This window comes from Tripterygium wilfordii, chromosome 10, assembly GCF_013401445.1.
Source record: "Tripterygium wilfordii isolate XIE 37 chromosome 10, ASM1340144v1, whole genome shotgun sequence".
Classification (NCBI taxonomy): Eukaryota; Viridiplantae; Streptophyta; class Magnoliopsida; order Celastrales; family Celastraceae; genus Tripterygium; species Tripterygium wilfordii.
The window spans coordinates 127,209-144,211 of NC_052241.1; the positions used below are offsets into that span (position 1 = coordinate 127,209).

At 39.4% G+C, this 17,003-nt stretch overlaps 4 protein-coding genes across 6 annotated transcripts; 2 read left to right on the forward strand and 2 right to left on the reverse strand.

Annotated features, from left to right (window-relative positions):
- The first annotated feature begins 208 nt into the window (after positions 1 to 208).
- Positions 209 to 3,321, forward strand: LOC120007743 (serine/threonine-protein phosphatase PP2A catalytic subunit). The gene is made up of 6 exons (XM_038858156.1): positions 209 to 666; positions 1,318 to 1,432; positions 1,948 to 2,056; positions 2,339 to 2,416; positions 2,573 to 2,764; positions 2,857 to 3,321. The coding sequence occupies exons 1-6, from the start codon at positions 414 to 416 to the stop codon at positions 3,028 to 3,030; spliced, it is 921 nt and encodes a 306-aa protein (XP_038714084.1). The 5' UTR covers positions 209 to 413; the 3' UTR covers positions 3,031 to 3,321.
- A 135-nt stretch (positions 3,322 to 3,456) lies between these two features.
- Positions 3,457 to 4,751, reverse strand: LOC120007744 (transcription factor MYB1R1-like). The gene is made up of 3 exons (XM_038858157.1): positions 4,196 to 4,751; positions 3,911 to 4,119; positions 3,457 to 3,816 (listed from the first exon to the last, which is right to left on the reverse strand). Exons 1-3 carry the CDS (start codon positions 4,470 to 4,472, stop codon positions 3,538 to 3,540), a joined length of 765 nt encoding a protein of 254 aa, XP_038714085.1. The 5' UTR covers positions 4,473 to 4,751; the 3' UTR covers positions 3,457 to 3,537.
- Positions 4,752 to 6,699: 1,948 nt separating this feature from the next.
- LOC120007148 (protein COFACTOR ASSEMBLY OF COMPLEX C SUBUNIT B CCB4, chloroplastic) lies at positions 6,700 to 10,680 on the forward strand. 3 transcript variants are annotated; one of them, XM_038857342.1, is made up of 9 exons: positions 6,702 to 6,881; positions 6,970 to 7,142; positions 7,866 to 7,965; positions 8,092 to 8,165; positions 8,392 to 8,573; positions 8,707 to 8,777; positions 9,048 to 9,131; positions 9,691 to 9,839; positions 10,191 to 10,680. In XM_038857342.1, the coding sequence occupies exons 1-8, from the start codon at positions 6,768 to 6,770 to the stop codon at positions 9,778 to 9,780; spliced, it is 888 nt and encodes a 295-aa protein (XP_038713270.1). In that variant the 5' UTR covers positions 6,702 to 6,767; the 3' UTR covers positions 9,781 to 9,839; positions 10,191 to 10,680. The 3 variants fall into 3 exon arrangements, with proteins under 3 accessions (XP_038713272.1, XP_038713271.1, XP_038713270.1); XM_038857344.1 differs by lacking the exon at positions 10,191 to 10,680 and having other exon boundaries at positions 6,700 to 6,881; positions 9,052 to 9,131; positions 9,691 to 9,751; XM_038857343.1 differs by lacking the exon at positions 8,707 to 8,777 and having other exon boundaries at positions 6,701 to 6,881; positions 9,052 to 9,131.
- A 202-nt stretch (positions 10,681 to 10,882) lies between these two features.
- On the reverse strand, positions 10,883 to 14,892 carry LOC120007215 (TORTIFOLIA1-like protein 4). Its single transcript, XM_038857424.1, has 3 exons — positions 13,859 to 14,892; positions 13,054 to 13,644; positions 10,883 to 11,490 (listed from the first exon to the last, which is right to left on the reverse strand). Exons 1-3 carry the CDS (start codon positions 14,675 to 14,677, stop codon positions 11,059 to 11,061), a joined length of 1,842 nt encoding a protein of 613 aa, XP_038713352.1. The 5' UTR covers positions 14,678 to 14,892; the 3' UTR covers positions 10,883 to 11,058.
- Positions 14,893 to 17,003: the final 2,111 nt, after the last annotated feature.

Below are 17,003 nucleotides of genomic sequence, written 5' to 3' on the forward strand. Positions count from 1 at the left end.
TCAGATCAATATCCTTTTTTTGACTCGGCGGAGCCACCGGGGCGGGGAGATTAATCATTAATCTCTCGTTCGAACACCACAAAATTTGAATTAACTTTTCATTTGTATTTGCATTTGCATTTGCATTTGCATTTCATTTCTGTGCCCCTCCTCTTCCCTCCCTTCTTTCTTTACCTCCCATTTTTATTTTTCATTTTTGTTTATTATTATTTATAGAATACAATACAACCCAGCACAAATTTTTGTTTCTTTTGATTTCTGATCTGATCTACGATGAGAGAAGAGAGGGAGAGAGCGAGGTATGATTGAGAGCTCCAACCAACCCCAAAACGATTCCTTTTTGCTCCTCTCCCTAACGTTATCAGTCCGTAAATTATCCTGAGTTATCTCCATCGCGATATTGATTGGAAAAGATGCCGTCACACGCGGATCTGGACCGTCAGATCGAGCATCTGATGGAGTGTAAGCCGTTGCCGGAGGCGGAGGTCAAGACCTTGTGCGATCAGGCCCGGGCCATACTCGTGGAGGAGTGGAACGTGCAGCCGGTCAAATGTCCTGTTACGGTTTGTGGTGATATACATGGCCAGTTCTACGATCTCATCGAGCTCTTTCGCATAGGGGGAAACGCTCCTGATACCAATTATCTCTTTATGGGCGACTATGTAGGTCAGTTTTCCTTATTTGTCTTCGGTGTTCTAATACTAGATCGGGATTTTTCCAGGACTGTGGATGGTTTGTTTGGCTTTTGTGCCTTTGATCGTTGGTTCTTCTCTATTCCATCAGTGAAACAAATGGAATTTTTTCTTGGTTCTAATGGCGTAGTGAGCGTCAATCCCTTGTTTCTATTCATTTATTTGTTCTGATCTATTGGCAGATGGCATCATATGAATATCTTTTGTTTAGGAGCAAGCTCTTGTATTTAGCTACCTCATTTGGGACGGGTAGAGTTTCCTTGTATGTGGTTTATAAGCATGTGATTCTATGTGGTCAGGCTTCTTTTAAGATAATGCAACTTTCCGAAGCAAAATTTTTTCTCCTTTTAGTGAGTCCTTTGGTTGATCAAGTTGTGAGCTGGAATTTTTATTGCATATATGTTGTGCATTATTTGCACTTACAAGGTTTTGTGGATAGTGGATTGCATAGTGTTTATGGCTTTATCTTGGTTTTTAATGTTAACATTTTTGCCATTGATGATTGTTATTGATACCTTATAGAAATATTGTTCGTTTAAATAATGGAATCCTGGGTGTTGCATATTGAAAATTCACATTTATGATGATCTTTTATGTTTTTATTTCCTAAATTACATCAATGCAGATCGTGGGTACTATTCGGTGGAGACTGTCAGTCTGTTAGTGGCCCTGAAAGTTCGATATAGAGATAGAATTACAATTCTAAGAGGGAACCATGAGAGTCGGCAGATCACTCAAGTGTAAGGTTCTCTTCATATTTTCTTGACTGCTCATTATTGCTTGATGATCTAAATCATCACAATGAATAACACATCACAATGAATAACACTCCAGTCGTGTATTTACACTTGCTTTGACTTGCAGCTATCTGTATCTTTATGTGTGATTTTCGGATTGACAGAACGTTCCTACAAGCATTGATGCAACTCACGATTGTATGCTTTATATGCTTTTCCTTCCTTATTGGTGTTTCAACCTGGAGCCTTCTTCTAGTGAATTTAAAGAACCAGTGTCTAGTGTTGACGTAATTTGCATTCAGGTGAATTTTTTAAAATGAAGTAACTTGCATGACAATGAAAAGGAGTGGGTTGAAATTATCTGTGGTCCAATGATAATTTTATGGAATAGTGTAGTGAGAGTGTTGGCACGTGTTAAAGCAAATGTATAGATAATGGGGTGAAGTTTGCGTTATGTGTGAAGCCATTTCTCTCTTCAATCTTTGGTTGCTTATCTAGATGTGTCTTCTCATCCTCAGGTACGGATTTTATGACGAATGCTTGAGAAAATATGGAAATGCCAATGTGTGGAAGTATTTCACTGATCTTTTTGATTATCTACCTCTTACTGCGCTGATTGAAAGTCAGGTTTGTGCTGTACATGCTGAGGAATATCTTGTTCAATCTAATATCATTACCAATTACAGGAAAAAATGTGGCCCAATGGTAGAGTTGTAGTGGTGCAACTTAGAGGTCACAAGTTCAATTCTTGAAAAAAAGTCTCTCCACATATTATGTGGGTGTGGGAGTAAGGTCTGTGTACATCTTGCTTGTCCCGACGTTGCCCAGTGCGGGATCTTTGTGCACGAGAGGTTTTTATCTTTAATATCATTACCGATTCTGAGTGTTGAGAGTTTTTTTATATTATAGATCTTCTGTTTGCATGGAGGACTTTCACCATCTCTTGATACCTTGGATAATATTCGAGCATTGAATCGTATACAGGAGGTATGTCTTCCAGTCTTAGTTAAAATAGTTGTGGTAGTATTACCTGTTTGTTAGTTGTCTTATATCAAATGATGAACATATGAAATAACCGATGTAATGTTACATATGTTGTTGGAATTATCATTGCTAAAGCATTGCCGTTTTGGGTACAATAAGGTTCCGCATGAAGGGCCAATGTGTGACCTCTTGTGGTCTGATCCAGACGACCGGTGTGGATGGGGAATATCTCCTCGTGGTGCTGGCTATACATTTGGGCAGGATATAGCAGCTCAGTTCAACCACACCAATGGCTTGACTCTGATTTCAAGAGCGCACCAGCTCGTTATGGAGGGATACAATTGGTGTCAGGTATGACTTGGACAAATCTACTTTAAATGTGCATTTCAGTAGAAATTTTATTGATATTAAAGGTGAGTGTCATTTCGAACTTAAACCTTCAGGAGAAGAATGTGGTGACCGTATTTAGTGCTCCCAATTATTGTTACCGATGTGGGAATATGGCTGCAATTCTTGAAATTGGAGAGAATATGGACCAGAACTTTCTTCAGTTTGATCCAGCACCTCGGCAAGTCGAGCCTGATACCACACGCAAGACTCCCGATTATTTTTTGTAATTTACATGTTTGAGCAGGCTGTTTGTAATCTAGTTTTGCTGGTGTATCACTGTAGATGCCTTGAAAGAGGGGAGTTTTTCTTGTTTAAATTGAGGTCGATGGACAATAGTCATTCTTTTGTTTGGAGTTCTGTGTTGCTGCTGCTGCTTCCTCGTCAAGTTGCTCTCAACAAACTGACAGAAGGCACTGATAAGCCCGGTTGTCTTGTATATTTGAAAAAAAGGAAGGAACGGCAATAACATTTGCATCTGTATTTTTATGATTTTCTGGTAGAAAGCATGTTGTTTTTACGTGTACTTTTTTTTTCCCATCCCTATTGTCTTGAGTTCAACCTACAGTGGTGGTTTGATCGAACGAGAAAGTTGTCTAAGCTAATCTCATAGCTGTCATGATTAAGGTGAGAGTTCATGGCTGCTGCTTGTATGATATACATATTTCAATCGACATTATATATATATATAATCATCTTCAGCCGCAATGATGATGCTATCTCCGCTTGATATGGACTCAAACACCAATGAAGAGTGCGGTGACTGCTCCTTGGATGATGGTGTTGAAAGCTTGAGGGATAGATGATTTCCGTTGATTGACTGGTCCTAAACTGAGATGCTCCATTGAGCCCTCTCTGGTGACCGGTAATATTACAGGACTAAGCGATACCGGAAAATTTGAAACCGGATATCCTCCTAGATTGCAAGTTAAATTCTTCTGCGTCGGTGGTTGCTGCGGCGGTAGGGCCGTCGTATCTTGGTGGATCCGGTCTTCTTCCATTAACGAATTCATGAACTGAAAATTGAGAAGTTGAAAAAGAGACGAGATTAGCGTAGAATTAAACGATCACCGAAATTTTTTGGTGATAACGAGTCTGTAGGTAATTTACAGAATCGGTGGTGATGTCAAAGAGACTGGATCTGCGACGTCTCCGATTGTGGTTGTTACGGCGGAGAAAATATTTTTGTGCGTGACTCGCCACCTGAGTCGGCGTTTGCGTCTTCACATAATTTCTTGAAATTCCTCTCCAATCTCCTTTCCCTACTTTCCGCAATCCCAACAGAAATAGCTTGTGCTCCTCCTCCGTCCACGGCACACCTAAAATCAAGTCCAAGACGAAATTCAGTTCAACAATTGGGGAAAAATTACCAAGTAATTCTGAAAATTTGCATACCTCTCTTGCGCTCGCGACTTCCGCCGGAGGCATGTACGACATCGTCTGATGCGTAACCGGAATCGGGGTTGGGATCCTGAGGCTGATCAAATTGGGAGAGATTGTTCATACTCACACTTTTTCTAAAAGAGCTGCTGCTCTCTCCGAGTCGCGCACCAGAGAGCATGATTCCATTTTCGCCGCCAGAAGGAACAACGCTTGCGCCACCGGGCTCGGCGCAGGTGGGAGAGTTGGGGCCGTTGTTTCCACACTGTGAGCTAGTTCGAGACATCATCATCTCTTGAATTACCAGTCGAGTTCCGCGCGCATGCTATTCAGTACTGTTAATTTAATCCATGAATAGCAAAACAGCAAAGGGAGAGAGAGAAACGTACACACCGTACAGAGAAGAGAAGTGTGGGAGTCTCTGCTTTGGTTGATATGATGCCTCACTTAATGAACAACGACTACATAATGATAACATGCTATATTCATGTGGGTAGACAATTGAACTTCGAGTCTTATGTTTAAAATCAACTTGACGATAAGTTTAGTTGGTAAATTTATTTTGGGACAAAATGATAAAGACCTAAGAGGTCTTGATTTTGATTTCTCATGAGAGCAATATTTTTACTGGCACGCATGGGACTTTCGTCCAACTTAAATTATGTACACCCGGGGACGATGGTTCAATTTAGGATCAATATCAAATGTCCAAAAAACAAATTTATATGATATCGTTGTCGAGTATCAATAGAAAAGAGCCTTGTATTTAGAAAGATGTATTACCATCCAACTTGATTACTTTCATGTTACAAAGTGGTTAGCATAAGCTTCACTAAATGAAGCCTAATATCATATTTTACGCAATCATATATATACATTAATTTGATTTGAGTATGTTCTATGAATATTATGATATTATTATCTTTGGTTTGTGTCGAAAGTTATACAATTGGTGGGGGAAATGTTTGAATATAAATAGAAACAATGGTAGAGATCTCGAGACAACAACATCAAGAATTAAAAAAAAGAGGGATGGTGGAGAGTGGTAGAGTGTGTCTCCACCGTTAACTTGGCATATTCTTCTGCAGTCCTGCCTCTCATTAAGAAAGATGTGGTTGTCTAATACTTGGTGTCCTTATGTCCTACTCTTTTATTTAATCTCCAATGGCGGTGGGTGTGGGTATTGTGGAGGATAAGAGATTATGGACCCTACTAAATTACTAATCACCCAACACTAACACTAAAACTAAATCCCCTCCAACCCTACGTGGTTGTGGTGTTGTGGATTACTTGCAATTTGTAGTTAGGCCAGCCTTGGCACATTCGAAGACTTTGTGGCGGCGGTGGTTCTCCATATCTGTGATTTTCTCACCTAGCGGACTCTGGTGCAGTGGACATTCACAGACGTCTGTTCCATTTGATTAAAGATAATAATCAGATGAATGATATTATCTATCTAAGACTAGATTGTAAGCACTCAAAACGTCTTCAGAATTGAATCCCACAAAGAACAATACCTTTGTATCCACGAGCTCTGAGACTATTAGATTAGGAATTGATTACTTTAAAAAACTGAAGCTTAATTGACTAATATGACTATATGAGACGGATTTTGAGCAGATATTGGAGAAACTTTAGTTACACCTCGACTTACGTTGACTTTGCTTTGACCTTGAATTTTTTTGGGCCTGAGCTCTTCCCACCCCAGTCTTCTGAGGCCCAAGACCTTGTTTGCCTCCTCCACAAACACCAACCCTAAAACTCATTCACCCAAATATCTGACAACTCCCTCCCCTCCCTCGCCGTCGCTGAGCAACTTCTCCAATCCATGGCGTTCAAGTAGAAGTAAGTATCGACAACGCATTAGCCACCGACCCAACATCTCTCGTGTTATCAGATGAGCTTGAAACCCCCTTCTAGTTCACCACTTCACCCAGTCCAGATGGAGTGAACTACGATGAGGTTGGAGTGCACTTAAATCATGTACAGGCACAAAAGGCTGGAGTGCATTGCATTTTTTTGTCTTATTATCGTCTAGTGCTTGAAAAACCTGGAATCAAATGCATCCATTTCTCCAACCTAAATCTTTGTTACTCTTCGTTGATGCTTCATTCAAATTCTCACCAACCCTTCTACAAACAGGGTAGTACGCGAACCAAAAGATCGTAAATAGTCTCACTTCTGAATCCAAAGCCAGAAGGTGGAACAGTTGGTTCTCACTGGTATGGAATCCTAGTCTAAGGTGTTTCAGCATTTTTTGTTTTGTTTCAAGTTCTGTTTTATTCATTGGGGTGTGTTTCTAAAATATATGATATTTTATGTACTTATGTGTTATTAGTAAAATCTTAAAAAGATTGGGTTGCTATTAACCTGGGGTGTCTTTAATAAATATTGAGGTGTGACTAAAGCTCCCCTAGATATTGATGTAAGGACTCATTTGCATTTTAGAGAAGGCCCATATTCCCTAAGCCCAGTGACATTTATTGGGCCACAGTTGATCCCAAAGCGCAAAATATCAGTCTCACAAACTCAAAACTGAAAAGTGAGGATTGAATTGAACTCCAGCATACATCTTCGTTTCGTTTCCATGGAAGCGGGAACTATCGCCAACAGTCCCATTCAGTGGAGCTCCGTACGCCCTCTGTGCAATCGTCCCGCCACCAATTCCCTAAGCTTTATTAGGGCTTCTTCGAATTCGCTGGTAGGCATGTCAATTCACAATCTCTCTTTACTCCCTACGCTTCCATCTCCGTCATTTTTGTTAATTCTTCTTTTTGTTCAACCAATAGAATGAGGGGCGTTACAGAGGGCCAAAGCCTAGAAGAGATTGGGTGGCTGATTGGGTATCCAACAATGACGATGTCGTTCGGAGCTTGCCAATATACGTCGGAGGGGTCTCCATGCTTGCTGTGCTCTTCAATCGCACTGTTTCGGGCATTGCGCCAGTTGCTGACGCCAGTAGGTAAAGCTTCTCTTAGATTGTTTAATCTCTCTGCTGGTTTATGGTAGAATGGAGATTCTTTGATTTTGTTTGTTTCATGGTATGACTTACACTACATTAGCTCGAATTTTAATCAATTCGGCATAATCTTTTAATTTCATTCTCTGTAGGGGTCATGCTAATTGAAAATTGAAATGATTAAATGAAGTTAATAGTTATGTTTGATTGATGAGTTTATGCGAACAATGACCAAGTAAAACGAGTTGTCAATTCTTCACATAATATATTGTGTGAATGCTTTATAGTGAGAATTATGGTTTCAGTTCGAAGGAAAATCTTCATCAGCAAAGAATAAAATTAGTTTCAAAGTTGCCATAAAATGTCTTAGGTCATGAATTTGAATAGAATAAATCGATCACTGGGAGAAAAATACTGGAGCCTTTTTGTACATGCATTGACATTTTTTGCATAATATGACCTGCATATGGCCTGGCTATGTTGATGACTTAGGGTTGTGAAGTCTAAAATCAGTTGGTTTATCATGCAAGGATATAATGTTGAACAAGTGCATGCTTATTTCAGTTTTCATATTGTGAAGGCCTTATGACTATCAGTGTAGCACTGATTTTAAGATCCTCTGTTATTGATTTATTCTGTTGTAAGTGAATGATCCATTTGAGGCAGTTAGAGAGTACCATGAATGGTTAAATATTCTTAAGAGTCTTGTTCTATCTTCTTATGCAGCTCACAATCTAGGGCAGATCTACTGACACTTGGATTGGCTGTGACAAATATATTAGCTGGTCTGGTATGGCTGTCAATCCGGCCAAAATCTATCTCTGTGGTGCGTTTTCTCTCTCCCTCTCCCTCTCCCTCTCTGTGTGTGCATGTGCGTGTCTGTACAAATACAGCAGCCTTTACATTTTTTCTCCTGGAGATTGAAAATTTACATTTCTGTGCTCCATTTCAGGTAAATCCTCAAGGTGTTGAGTGTCAACTCATATCTCCTCAACTACCCGACTCTGTAGTTTCTGAGTTGTTATGGTAACACTCATTATTACTCACATCTAATTTTTAAACAATTGATTAGTTTATGATTTAGGATGCATCTTTTAATTTTTAGATAAGTATGCATGTAATTTTGAATCTCAGGTCCTAGTGGCTATGGATATGTTGCTTCGTTTATATTTAAGATACTAAGAGGTAGAATGGAGCAAAACTATGCTGGTTGAAACACGGTTAATTATTTACTTTTTATGCTCTTCCTCAGGGTATGGGATTCCCTTTCGGCTGTCACATGTTGCAGATCTCTTGTTGTTGTTTATGATTGCACTTGTATCCTACAAATTGGAGTGGCAGCTGAATCTCACAATGACTGCGAACCCCTGGCAGTAGATGCTAGTCAATTGGTCCAAGGATCACTTTATCAAAGTGTCATGAAATCTGGAGCACGTAAGTAATTTTCCAGAATTCACATAATTTATGAATATGGCAATATCCTTGTCGTAATCTTGTGAAGTTTCTTGTGAAGAAGTAATTTTAAGTTTTTAACTAGATCACCAACTTTTGGTACCATTTTTTGTAGAAAGCTACTTAGCTAACCTATCTCTTTATCCCGGGAGATCAGAGATGCCCTTTTTGCCTTCAAACACACAGGTAAACATTGCACTCACCTCTTAGGAGTGACGATTTGTAACTTTCATATCAAAGCCATGTGGATGTGGACAGCCAGATGTCATTATCTACACCATGAGATGTGTAAAACTAAGACAAAAATTACTATAGCCATTTCTGTTTTCCGTAGGAACTTGGTTTGTACTGTTTCTTGATTGTCCATCTTGGCAGCTTATATTCCTTGTTTCAGACAGAAATTTTCATATATGTCCAGTTTTTTAAAGGATGATGATAGAGTTTTTGCTGGGCTAGGCAGTGATCTTGCAGCCACTTGGAGACAAAGGTATTGCAATTATCGGCGGTGACATGATTAGAGGTTTCACAACTTTGGACCAGGTGTGTTCTTGTGGAAATCCATGATAGATTGATGAGTGCTGGGCTATATATCTACTTTTGTCTAAACACACCAATGTTAGCTTCTTTTCTTTCTCAAATTTTAAACCTAAGTCTTCTTTGTGGGCTGAAAGTAGATCAATTGTTTTTTCCTGCTTACCAATCAGTAATATAAATGAAATCTGAATAAGGATTGAGTTGATTGACGAAGCATTTTTCCCACTGTCTTCAAGTCTTGCTGTTATTAGTTGACATACATCCAGGTGGAAACTCAGGTGACTTTTGGTGCCGGTTCCACCTGATTTGAAGCCTATGAGTCAAAGTAAGTTCAGTATATGTTGCTGAATTAGCTGAATGATGCATGTTAGTTTCAGTTTTCGGGGCTCTATTTCTTCTTTAAAGAGTGTTGTGGCTGCATGGTTCCATATATCTTTTGATAATCTTTGTTGTTCCCATGGCATAAATGGATCGTACTGAGCTTAATCCGGCCTGCCTTTTCTCTCCAATGCATTTCCTAAATTATCTCCCTGGAGATTTTACATAACATTTCTCTGCTGTTCAGGCATGGATCACATTTATTGGAGAGAAGCTGGATGCTACTCTAGGAAAATATCTGATTAACGATACACTGGCTGTGCAAGAAAGGAATTGAAACTGGAGACAGTAGGCATTGGAGCATGTTCATGACATTGATTTTACCCTTTACTTGAGGTAAACTTTTAAGTTTTAACTGAATTTCAGAATCATGATTTCCTCAGCTTTTGCGTTCGTGCTTTAATATATTTAAGCATTCGCATATCTTGGGGTAAGGTCTCCATACATCTTGCCTGTCTCCAATCTCGACATTGCGGGATCTTGTGCACGAGAGTTATTTACCTTTACCATTCACATCTTGTCTTTTTTTTTTTTTTTTTAATTTTCAACTTTCTGGTAAATTTTTGTTCTGATTCGGCAAACCGCACAGCTTCCTCTATCCTTGGCATTTAGGTATTTCATCTTTATAATGTTTGGTACAAAGGCTGATTACCCTGATACTTAATGTGAAGTAGTATCCTTTTGTAGCTCTTATGCCAAAGACGGTCGGCAAAAGCATAATGGCAAGTCCCGACCCACATTGTTAGGGGAAAGTTAGATATGCGGGAAATTGGTGAGGTGAAGGGTAAACAAAGAGGCAATGAAAGTCCTAAACAGGAGCTGCGGGTGGGTGCCAACTGCCAATTCCAATGTTCTCTCTGCAGGCCAGACTCACTGACCTTGTGTAGTCATCTAATAAATGAGTAAACACAGGATTATATTAATTTCATTAGTAAGGGTGGAAAGAATAGGTGATCTTTATGTATTTTGTTTTTCTTATCTTTTATGAGCTTTCATTAGTAGGAGTATAATTGGCAGTATAGAAACCAAAGCGGTGTTTCTGATGGTTGGGTTGGCAGGAGTCGCCAATTTCAGATTTATTGCATTTGAATTGGATTGTACTTCATTTAAAAGAATGCTTCTCTGCTAACTCTATGAATTTGGTTGGCTGCTGGTAAAACATAATTTTTTCTGAAAATAAAACTTGGAGATGTGTTTGTAAATACTTGATGGTCTTCATCACTGATCCTATTCCTCTATTTAAATGAGTGAAATTTATGTTAAGTACAGATGTATCTGGAACGAATCATGTTTGATTTACATAAGATGGACATTACTGCTGGGTTTGAGAGATTCAAGAGGTATGGAAAAAGTTGAGTGTTAATTGTGAATGCAAAATTTGTATCATATATAATGAAAACACAGAGAGAGTATTATCTATCAGTTTTCAAGCTTTTTGAAAGATGAGATATAGGCAGATTGCACTACAGCACAATACAAAACAAGTGTAGATAAGATGTGCAATTACCTTCTGCTTGGGTTCTATAGTGTTGTACAAGTAAGTGATGAATCTCCATCAATCAAGCCCATGGATACCTAGAACTTGTGGTATCTCAGCATTTCCTCTAGATATAAAATTTGGATGGGGAGCTGAATTTCCAATGGAGTTGCTGCGAAAATCTGCCAATGGGTTCATGATAAATCCTCCCCTACTTCTGCGTGGAAAACTTTGGCCATCCAGCTTGTATATTTCAGCGTTGGCTTCTTTACTCATGCTGCCAGAAGACATGTATCTAGAAGTAGAGTATCGACCTTCCGTCCTCCAGAACTTGGGACTCAAGAATTCTGCACCGGGAAGCTTGCAACAGGTATTGTCTGAAGAATCAGGGTTGGGAATTCTTCCATTTGATACCGCCAAGTCATATGATATTTCATCCAATGCCTTCTCCAGGCCATGAACACGAGTCTCAAGAGAATTTATCCCACTCTGCGAACTCCCAATGAATCTCTATATTCAAGTATCAATAGGAAGACAGAGGTCAGTACACATTTTTTTTACTTCTTATTAACAGTCATAACAATGGGAGGATTGCAAACATTGGTGTTTCTCAAGGCAAGATCGATGAATATAAAAGATAATTAGTTTCACTTGCTTATCAGTATATATCAATTTTTTACAAAAAATTATAAAAAAAAATATATATATATATATAATTTTCTTTTATAGATATTATCCACATAGCTGCTCAATAGATAAATCAACACAAGATTGAGAGAAAATCGTTCAATAAATATAAAAGATAAATTGATTCAAAGTGTCCCATTGAACCAGATGACTAATGGGAGTATGAATTCTAGTCCATTGCCTCCACTACATTTCTTACCTAAATACTCTTTAACTTCTTCATAAACAACATGATCGCCATGGATGTTGATTATGAAGAAAATTGTCTTGAAGACAAAAATCCTACTTTCGGAGAGATTGAGGAGATAGAAGACATAGTAGACAAGAAATTTAGAAACTTCAAGAACTTCGCAGTGCTTCAATCTCTACCGAATGATCATCGCTTCCTCAGTAGAAGATCATTCAAGCGCATTGATCCAGAAAAGATAAAGCTAGAATGGGATGGGCTGAAAAAAAACCTACCAAGTTCAATCTATGTTAGAACTTACAAGTCTCGAATTGATCTCCTGAGAGCAGCCATAATAGGTCTCGAAGCTACTCCATTCTGTCACGGCTTATTCTTCTTTGACATATATATTCCTCACAATTATCCAACTTCCCCTCCCGATATCTCTTATCGAGGAATTCTCGGTTTCAACCCTGATGGGAAGATCGCATTGAGATCATGGATTCCAGGAAAATTTGGGCTTCTACAGGTACTAGTTTCAATTCAAGATAGGATTTTGGATGACAGACCTTGTTATCTTCTAAGTGATTCTCGGTACTTGAAGAGCAAGAATGAGGTTTTCTTATTATCTTGTGAGGCCATGATTTGGACGCTTAGGTGTCCATTAATGGATTTTCAAGATTTTATTTCTGGGTATTTTCGAAAACGCGCACATACAATTCTTTTGATATATAAAAACCAGATTAGCAAGGATAAGCTGTTCTTCAACCTTGTGAAGGCATTTGAAGCTAATGGAGCTTACTGTCAACATCATTATACCAAAGAAGAATTCAAAGATAAAGAAGAAGAGATGGGGGAGGAAAAAGGCCAGAGTACATTGAAGATTGCAAACAAAATTATCAAGAACTTGGCATACCTACTTGATCAGTAATCCTCTATACATTCTTGCTTGTTATTTTGCAAAGTTAAAAAAGATTTCATTGTTATGTTAATTTTGTTAATCTTGCCAGGTGGTTTAGTTGATTAGTTGAATTTTTACCTTTATCTAGAAGGACTGAATTAACTGTTGTGTTTATCCTCTTTTTTTTTTTACACAAAGTTCATTCTTCAGAAGCTTTCATTGACCAACAATAGAAAGAAACTAGAACCTTATGGTGCTAGAATTAGGCCATATCATTTATTAACAGAGAAAAAGACAACGTCAAGCTTCAGTAGCATACCTGAAGAAGATCCAATAGACTGGATTGCTGGTTTTCAATCTGAACGAGCTGTTCGCGGATCAAAGAGAGATCCTCAGCATCTTTTTGGTTCGAGTAAACTTCATCCATACCATTGCTGACTACAACATCTGAACAATGATTATCATTAAAGGGAACCACCCGAGACCCGGATCTCAAACCAACAAATTTATGCATTTTGTCATCACGGATCTTGCTAAAGAGAAATTGTTTCGTTTCTGTGGTAGAATTTTCATTGTTCCCACTGTCTACGGGCTCCAGATTTCTGTATTCACACCTTTTGAAATTGTCCTCACAAGCTGCTGTTGAAGATGGTGAATGGGGTCCAGCAATTCCAATTTTCCATTCAGAGGTTTTCTTATGATTCAGCTTATGAATTGCTTGTGTGTTTGAACTTGAACTTCTGCTAGTACTCAATGGAGGACTACTTTTCTTGGCAGTGGTCACAAACGAGTCAGAAGAAGAAGAAGATCTGGATTGAGATGGAAGCAAACCCTTCTGCTGCTCATCAATACCAGGAATCTCCTTCCACAATTCCAACGTGCGATTCATGCTCTCCCGTACAACTTTTACCTGGTAAACCAGATCCAGTCAGATCAAGCTTCCAAAAAGCAAAGATCCTTATAAGGAGAAAACCAGGGAAAAAAAAAATTAAACCCAAAAGTCACAAAATGCTGCATTTTCTTCAGGACAACGCAGTAGAACGCAATCTCGAAGGACAGAGCACTCTGCTACAATCCATTAATGATTCATCAAATTTCACAACTTTAAAATTGGGAAATCATACCTTATCAAACCTTCTACTCTCCAGAGCATTCATACACGCCGCCTTGTACTGCTTCGCCAATTCCCTTTCTGCCACCGCCACCTTCCCCAACGCCTCCGCAGCGGCCTTCCTCGTGGCCCAATCCTCGCTGCTCAAAAACTCCACCACACACGGCACCAATGCATCCAACGTCCCCTTACTCTTCGCTCCTCCAACTCCAACAACACACCTTATAACCCCCAACACCGCCGCCTTCGCCTTAAACCCCTGACTCCTCATCAATTTCCCCAACCTCGGCAACAACTTCCTCAGCTGCTCCGGCTCCAGCTCCGGCGCCCCCTCAATCGCAGCAGCCAAGCACATCGCTGCACCGACCTGCGAGTTCACTTCCTGTTCGACCACAAGCGACTCGATCAAAGGCTTCGAAATGACCGAGAACGGCGACGAAGTGATCTGAGCCGACATCGCAGTGCAGGCATCAACGCAAGCAGATCGCACAGCAGAATCGGAGTCCCTTAACCGTCTCTGGACGGTGGAGACGATCTTAGGAAGGTGAGGGGATAGTGAATTTCCATGAGAAGTTATCATTACAGTGAGGAGATTGACGCATTGCGTACGGACGGAAGACCTGGAGGAGGAATCGATGGTGTGAAGACAGTTGAGGAAGGGAGAGAAGGAGTCGGGACAGAGAGTGCGCGCAATTGACTCAAGCTCTAAAGAGGCCAAGGAGAGAGTGTCGCGGTCGGAGAGCTTGTTGAGGGAGGTGAGGACGCGATGCCTGAGGTCGGGAATTGAAGGAGGTGGAGGAGAAGTTTTTGAGGGTTTCGTGTGGAGAGACATTATTGAGTGTGGAGAACAGGAGAAGTGAAGTGATTTGGCGCGGCAGAGAAGGAGAAAGTGGAAGTTCGTTAGTTGAGAAGGTATGGATAACGGGTTTTTAAATGTTGGGAGGGAGAGCAACTGCCATAGGAACTAGTAAAGTTTGCGACGTAAAACAGGCCTAACAAGCGGACATGGATAGGGGGTCATGCATCGAGTCTTTGTTCTAACATGCGTGCTTTGTCCACCTGAGAGCTAATATTCCTCCATGGTAAATTCAACGTATGCCCAAATAGGTTATGGGCACTCACTATTCGAGAAATCGAACCCAGAATTTGATGTCCTCATCAGACAAATAAAATGGCCATAGCGTCAGTACAGGAATATTAATTGAGTTATGATAAGGATAAGGGCAACAGAGTAGGGTAGACAAGGGCCAAAGATTTATACATTAATGTGTTGCTTGACTGAGAAGCAGATCCCATCAGTCTGGCAGTCCTCTTCTCCTACTCCTTGGATTGCTAGGCGATCACATGGAGGGGACTGAGGAGGACCAAAACCATCGAATTTCTTGAAATATCAATGCCACCAATCCCTCTGAAAAGGCGACATAATCACATGCTAGAGCCTCAGAGTTTGAAGCAACAAATTAAGCCAAGAGAGAGACTAGCTAGTAGTATTGTAGCACCATATTCAAGTGGGCGTGGGCGGGGCCACAAATTTCTTCAGTGTTAAATTTGGTGGTGTTGGACGAGCTATCAAGTGACGATGAGGCTAAATGTTTTGTCCGATATTGCCATAGGTAGGAAGATGTGAAGTACAAAATATAAATATGTCCAACTTTCAAACTAGAGACAAATGTTTTTTCTGTGCTCAAATTAATATGAGTTGCCACCGAATTTAGGAAGACAAATTTAAGTCGTATGGACAAAGTGTTACTAGTAGAAAGGGGGGACCGTTATGAGTCTCAGCATGGGGAATCTGTTTGTTTATTAGACATACAAAAACATTCCCTTATATATGCATGCCACTTGACATTTGTTGTTTGGTCCAAACTCCAATCCATTTGGATTTGGTTTGACTACGTACCCTGTACAGTGTGAGGGGCTTGACGTGGATGGTACAGTGAGATTTCCACTTCAATTAATTGTCCTTCTTGTTCTCATAAAACCCGTCCATGTCTTGGATCCTATGCATTCAATTAATATTGCTAGATACATAGAGGGCACAAAAATAAACACAACTTTCTTGGTTTGTGAAATTTTTGATTGTGACTTCACATGGTAGAGCATGAACCCCCCATCAAAACTTTTTTTTATTTTCAGTCATGATTCACCGAGTATTGATAATAGTGTTTTGGATAATTTATCAAGTTTTTATATATTGTGAAGAAAACTCAAAAATCCCTGCAAGTTTCGTGTACCTATATAAAACCCCATGCCAGCTAGTTAAATAGAAGAATTTTTTGGCATACATTCATATATCATTTAAGTACGTACAAGGATGAAGAGCTAGGGATGAATATACAATATTGGGCTAATATATAATAATAATCTAATGTATTTCCAAGTTTTGAGTTTTACATGAGTGTCAAAGTTATAAATGAGCTCACCCGCTCTTATAGGTGTGCATGGTCACTCTCTAGCTAGCTTAATCGCCATATCTTCTCAACAAGTAGTATCGGAGATAATGGCAAATTAAGGCTAATCATGAACCTGCATGGTATTAGTCTAAACTCGCCTCCTTAAGCCCAGGTTTTTTTGAGAGAGTTATCAATTTTTTCGTTAAAAGGGATTTTGATAGAAAAATAGGCAAGAACATGTGTTCCTGCAAAGCCCCATCAAAGAAGGAGGAAGTGCATATGCTGGTCTTATTGTCTATTAATTGAAAGAATTAATGCCATGCACTTGTAGGGTTTGTCTATGCATATATGCAAGGGACCACCCTTTTGTATGGACGGCTTTGTGCATGTTAATTTGTTTAGTTATCCTCCACATGGAAGATGCAGGATCCGTCATGGTCTGGTTTTTGGATTCATCTTATTTTTCTATTCAAAAATTAATAACTATAATTTTTTTTAAGAAAAATAAATAATTAAGCACTGGTTTTTAATTTGTCAGTTTCTAATACCTGTGTGTTACCAGTAATAAAACAGATGTTATTAAAAAAGCAAGAAATAAACCTGTGTCTGTGTGTGTGCTGGCAGAGTAGTTGCAATAGTATCAACTTTATTAATATTTAATTTCATTAGAGTACCTTGTTGTTGTTGGACAATGATTTGATGTTAATAATACATGCAACCTTAGTTTAGTTTAGATTGTGACTAAAGAAAACACAATTTGGTAAT